Here is a 5821-nt window from a genome sequence, read left to right on the forward strand (position 1 = left end):
CACCTGACACCCCCCCACAATGGCCCACCAGCACCTGACACCCCCCCACAATGGCCCCCCATTTAGACCTGTCCTCCCTTCAGCCTACGCTTTGCTGTCTCTCTGGCTGAGGACCTGGGCCTGCCCATCCCTGACCGGTGGCTGATGGTGGCCAACAAGATCAAGGTGCCCTTTGACCCGGAGAGGAACTTCCACCCCGAGTTTGATGGGTACCAGCTTGGTGAGTGGACTCCAAGCTTCTCCGAGCCTCCCGACCCCAGAGAAGGTGCAACTGAATCCCCCCTCAGCCTTGAGTCTTTTCTGAACGCCCCCTCCTCCCAGAGCAGCCCTGGTTCCCATCAGCAGCACCTGCCTGCCAGTGCCCTGCCCTCAGCCACCCGTACCCCTGCTTTGCAGGTGAGGAGGTGAAGCAGGCAGACGTTGTGCTCCTGGGCTACCCTGTCCCCTTCTCCCTGAGCCCCAGTGTCCGGAGGAGGAACCTGGAGGTGTACGAGGCCGTGACGTCCCCCCAGGGCCCTGCCATGACCTGGGTGAGGAGGCTGGGGTGGGAGCTGGGCTCCCCGCCCCGAGCAGCAGCCTCAGTCTGGGTCCTGGGTCCTCCCAACACACAGAGCATGTTTGCGGTGGGCTGGCTGGAACTGAAGGAGCCGGCTCGGGGACAGCAGCTTCTGGAAAGGAGTTTCGCCAATATCACAGAGCCCTTCAAGGTGGGAGTGTGGGGCCAGCGGGGATCCAGCCTGGCAGGCCCCCCAGCCTCAGGAGGTGCTGTCCTGGCCAGGCCTCACCAGCGTGGCCTCACAGGTGTGGACCGAGAATGCTGACGGGTCTGGAGCCGTGAACTTCCTGACGGGCATCGGGGGCTTCCTGCAGGCGGCCCTCTTTGGGTTCACGGGGCTCAGGTGGGTGCAGTGGTGGCTGAGTGGTCTCCCTGACCCAGCTGCGCCTCCTCGCAGAAACCGCCTTTGTCCCCAGGTTCACCAGGGCAGGGATAACCTTTGATCCTGTGTGTCCGGCGGAGGTCTCTGGTGTTTTCGTCTCTGGCCTCTGCTACCAGGGCAGCAAGCTCGACTTCTCCTTCTCCGAGGGCTGGGTGACACTGGAGGTCACGGTCCGCACCGGGCCCTGGGCGCCCCCGCTGGAGGCCGAGCTGAGCCCGACCCAGGCTCGGCTAGCCCTGCCCCCAGGTAGGTGGCGCCCTGCCCCCAACACTGGCCTCTGGGTGGGTGGCCCCAGGGCCTGGCCCCATGATCCTCTCTCCTCCAGGCCACAAGGTCTCCTTTCCTCGATCCGCTGGCCGGATACAAAGATGTCCCTGCAGCTGCCCCGCTCCAGGAGGGGAGGCTCCGGCTGGGATTCCAGGAGGCCTCTTGGAAGATACCAGGGTGCCTCCACCCCAGGCCCTCTCCCAGGTGCTGCCCTGAGAAGTTTCTGGGGGTCCCTGTGCTCATCCCCTGCCCCTGCCCTTCCCAGAGCCCCTGGCCAGCCGAGCCCACTCCAGCCCTCCTACCTTGTCCCGGCTCCGTCAGCCGCCTGGCCCTCCAGGCTGGTGGTGTGTCTGTCTAACCCCCTGCCCTCCCCAGGAGTTGCTTCTCATAGCCCCCGCCCCCGCCCCCCAAGGAATCAACCAGCAAATTGGGACATGGGAGGTGGGACCATGTGGGGGCATCCCTCAGACTGGTACAGCTGGCTTCACCATAGCAGGTCGTTGGTGTCATGCTTTCTGGGGTCAGGCCAGCCCCTCTCGGCTTGGGCTGCATCCTGAAAGGCCAGGGGCCAGGGAAGCAGGAAAGGAGGCGCCCTGGGTGTGGTGCTTAGAGCCCCAGCCGCATGCTGGCTGAGGCCTCACACTGGGGTTGGGGGGAAATGTTTGGCTCTGCCAGGCTCTGTCAGTTGTGGGGGCCAGGGGGACATGCGCCCATGCCTCAGATGTTGAGAAACGCCCCCTCCCCCCAAACCTCTCCTCCCTATCTGCCTCTGCATGTGTGTGAGAGACAGGAGAGTGGGAGACAGGGCTGTGTGCCTCGTGTGTGTGCTTGGGAAGAGTGGACATGGGCATGAGTGACACAAGCCTGGGGATCAACGCATGTGTAACCCCCCTTCCTTTCCCTGGCCCCCACCCTCCGTCTGCTGCCCTCAAGCACCCTGCAGGGTGAGCCCGGCTGTGGGGCTAGGTTTTCTCCAAATGGAAGGCCCTCTGCCCTGGGGATGGTGATCCAGGGTGCAGGTCCGTGCACACACTTACCTGCCAGGCAAAGACACTGGTGTGCTTGAATGCACAGGGACAGGAGTGAGGCCCGTGGAATCAGCCCCTCCCTGGGCCCCACCTCTGTTCTGGAGGGGACACCACTAAGCGGAATCTAGCACAGCAATTGGTCTATACCTGAGCTCCTAGAAGGTGCTGGCTGCCCAGCGCTTGGGGGGCTCCCCACCAAAGGCAGTGCTGGGGGCTCCCCTCCACGCAACCAGGAAGGATGCACTTTGCAGAGCCAGGCTTTTAATTCTGAACTGAGCCCAAAGGGAGGGGAAGGGAGCCACCACTAGGGCAGTTAGGGACCCTAGGGTGAGGAGAGGCCATAGGTCCAAATGGGTGGGTCTTCAGCATGGGGGTAGGGAGCTGACCAAATAGTCACCGGTGCCGGTGCCGACCTGAGGCTTCGAAGTGGGTCATCGGGGCCGTGGAACACCTGGTGGGAGGATCAGTTGTAGTCCGAATCCTCATCGAACTTGGTGCTGAAGAAGGTGGTGGAGCCCTTGGCTAGCTGAGACAGGTGCAAGGCACCAGTCACCACCAGGGCTGGCAGCAGCAGCAGAGGCACCAGTGTCCACACGGCGGCCAGGATGTGGTAGCACTTAGCCCTGGAGCCCAGACGGCGGGCCGCTTCCAGGTCCCCAGCCACCTTACAGTCCCGGGCCTGTGGACGGGCACTGTGGGCTGGGGACCTGGGCATCTCTGCCTCCCCACCCCCGCAGCCTGATGGAGGGCTGTGGCCTCAGGGACACACCGGGTTCCCAGCCCAGGTCCTCTCTGAGTGAGAGTTGAGACACACATACCCCAGGACCCTAGGAGTCGGAGAGATCCCAGAATATTCAAAGGCCTGGTGTGGAAGATGCCCCCTGGGCTCCCCCAGCACACAGCCCCTCGCCCAAGCATCGGCTGGGGAAGGACACGGGCCTCCCCCCATGGGCCCCCAGCAGCTTACTTTGACAGAGCAGGCCAGAGCCAGGAAGCCCAAGCAGCACAGGTTCAGGTAGAGGGTGCCAAAGACTGACCAGGTCAGGTGGTCTCACGCTGGTGGAGAGCGCAGCGCCCCCAGCGCAAGGGCCATGTGGGCAGTGCCATCGCCTTGTGGGCCATCGGGGCCTGGGAGTCGTCACAAAGGTATGCGTATCAATGGGTTCTGGGGCAGTCTCTTTGTCCATGCCTGCTTTGAGGGTGGGCACTCTGGTAGGCTCTTATAGGCCCAGCCTGCCCATGGGCAGGCCTGGCGCCGCCCGCTATATGTAACGACAAATTACAGCCTGGAGCCTCAGAGGTGTGGCCACCCGAGCACGGCATCAAAGGCTGGAGGGGGGGTGGGCATGCAGAGGCTGCAAACCTCCCAGCTGAGCCTGCGCCCCTGCCCCACTCCACTCCGTCAAGGGACCCCCGGGCCCAAAGCTTCACTTCCAGCTTGTGTGCCACAGCCTCCCCGTCCCCTCCCTCAGGCCAAGAGTTTTCCCAGCCCTTTAGAGCCCAGGCAGGGCCCCTCACCTTTGGGGCAGTGGGGCAGCTCCCAGAAGGGGTGTTCAGACCCTGTCCAGACTGCAAGCTCCTGCACAGGCCCCACTGTCCCCTTGGTCCCCAGCACCAAGTCTGAGACGCAGCCCCACACCCCACCGTTTCCTCCCTGAGACCTTGAACTTCACCTCCCCTTCTGTAAAACTGGTAACAATGTGACTACTTGTCCATGCAACCACTGACTGGGCACCAGCTCTGCAGGCCCTTCGAGCACGGCGGCTGGGGCTACTGGAGAAGGGCAGAAAGACCCAGCCCGGAGCACCAAGCCCCCGGGGTCTACAAGAAGGAAAGCAGCTTGTTCGCAAACAACCAGGGTGCAACATGTCGGCAAAGGCCGGAAAAAGCGGGCCCTTTCAGCCCTGGAGTGGAGGTGGCCCGCCCGCCGGGCCTCATCCCCGCCCTCAGTGTCTGTGTGGACGGAGGCTGCCTTGGGCCCTTGGAGCTGAGGTGGCCCCCAGTGTCTGTGTGGACGGAGGCTGCCTTGGGCCCTTGGAGCTGAGGTGGCCCCCAGACTCCATACTTGTATCAGAGACACGGAGAGGGGCACATTTCTTAAGTTGGCTCTGAGAGAAGGGGATGTCCTCCTCCTTAAGTTTATCTATTTTATTCTATTTTTAAGAAAACAGTTGTTATCTTACACAGGACAAGAGGAAGACAAAGACAAATGTATCCAGATGGGGAGACCACGCCCGTGGGGGGAAGAGGATTGGTGGCAGATCAATACACCCCCGTGACAGATGGAACGGACCGTGGCTGGGTCAAGTACATTGTATTGGACAGAGGGCTTACTAGGTCGGTTCAGGACCCTCTGACCAGGGCAGTCAGGATGTGACCTTATTATTGCTGCTCAGTGCCATGGAGTCAGGTCTCAGTCACAGCAGCCCCAGGTCCAAGAGCAGCATGACACGGGCACCTCTCCACAATGAGATCTTAGCACCCCAATTTCCATTCGGGGACACCCAGGCAAATCCGGGGCTAGTCAGCTCTCCCTGGCCTGGTGAGGGGAACCAGAGGGCAGAGCTATGCTGCTGTGAGAGGTTCCGAGACCCAAAACCCGGTTCCGAGACCCAAAACCCGGTTCCGAGAGTTAGGTCAGGGAAACCACAGCTTGTCGGTGAGGCGGTGGGAGATACATAAGGCTTGAGCTAAGGAAGTAGACGTTGACAGAAGGAAGGGAGAAATTGTATTGCTTGCAGCTGCAGGGCCTTGAGTCAGGATGTGACCCTTGGGAAGTCATCTCGTTGTTTGCAAACCTGCTCTCTGGAGTGCTGGGGAAGGGGCTACACAAACCCAGCCTGGAGAGATAAGCTCTTTGGGGTGTTGGGGCAGGAGTTGCATAGTTCAACAGGTCCTCGTCTTCCCGAGAGGCTGGGAATGGGGGCTTGGAAGTTTCATCTTCCTGATGAGCCAGAGAGGAGGTGGGGGCTGCCCAATCCGGACCGGCCCAAACCTGCACACAGGATAGTGCCAGGGACGCACTGTCAGGCCCTGGCCACGAGGGGTGACACCACCACGGGATTGGGTGATTCCATGATTACCGCCCCCTTCCCACTGCGGGGTGCTGCAGGTTGGGCGCTGCCGGGAAGAGGTGAAAGGTAGGGTCAGGGTGTGCTTCAGATGCTCCCCCAATGAACTGGGGAAACACAAGGTGGCAAAGGACCTGCTATTGGGCACCCAGATACGCCTGCCCTCCCCAAAGGCTCCACCCCAGAGCACATCCTGTCAGTGGCCAGCAGGGGACAATGCTGCTCTGCTCACCAAACAGCGAGCCCATGCTCCCCTGCCCAGTGCCAGCCCACCAGGAGTCCTGGAGCTGGGATGGGGTGAATGGTCCCACTGGGCTGGGGTCACAGATGTGTCCTGGAATTCCGCTCCAGAGACAAGCCTGGAGCTTGGGCAGACTGGAGCTGCTGTCCACTCCCCGCACCCAGACACACTCAGCTCCCCCAAACCTGGAGATCAGCCAGGAGACCGGACAGGGGGAGGGTCCCCAATGGCCTAGGGTCCCCAGATATCTCACCACCTCCCCGAAGAGCCTGCTGT

The 5821-nt window shown here is 62.0% G+C and overlaps 2 protein-coding genes across 7 annotated transcripts in view; one reads left to right on the top strand and one right to left on the bottom strand.

Moving 5' to 3' along the window:
• The window catches only part of PGGHG (protein-glucosylgalactosylhydroxylysine glucosidase), a 5979-nt gene extending 4282 nt beyond the window's left edge, over positions 1–1697 (top strand). For 5 of the 6 annotated variants that reach the window (XM_045290445.1, XM_045290446.1, XM_045290444.1 and 2 more), the window contains 5 exons: positions 84–220; positions 397–707; positions 802–899; positions 973–1184; positions 1264–1697. In XM_045290445.1, coding sequence (XP_045146380.1) covers positions 84–220; positions 397–707; positions 802–899; positions 973–1184; positions 1264–1421 — 916 coding nt within the window. In that variant the 3' untranslated portion in view covers positions 1422–1697. The remainder of the gene's footprint in view (positions 1–83; positions 221–396; positions 708–801; positions 900–972; positions 1185–1263) is intronic. The other variant, XM_013008449.2, reaches the window with a different exon arrangement.
• Positions 1698–2696: 999 nt separating this feature from the next.
• The window catches only part of IFITM5 (interferon induced transmembrane protein 5), a 4382-nt gene continuing 1257 nt past the window's right edge, over positions 2697–5821 (bottom strand). The window contains 2 exon segments of the mRNA XM_004718170.1: positions 2697–2912; positions 3201–3361. Coding sequence (XP_004718227.1) covers positions 2697–2912; positions 3201–3361 — 377 coding nt within the window.

This window comes from Echinops telfairi, unplaced genomic scaffold, assembly GCF_000313985.2.
Source record: "Echinops telfairi isolate 266 unplaced genomic scaffold, ASM31398v2 ScPeMD7_37;HRSCAF=141, whole genome shotgun sequence".
Taxonomy (NCBI): Eukaryota; Metazoa; Chordata; class Mammalia; order Afrosoricida; family Tenrecidae; genus Echinops; species Echinops telfairi.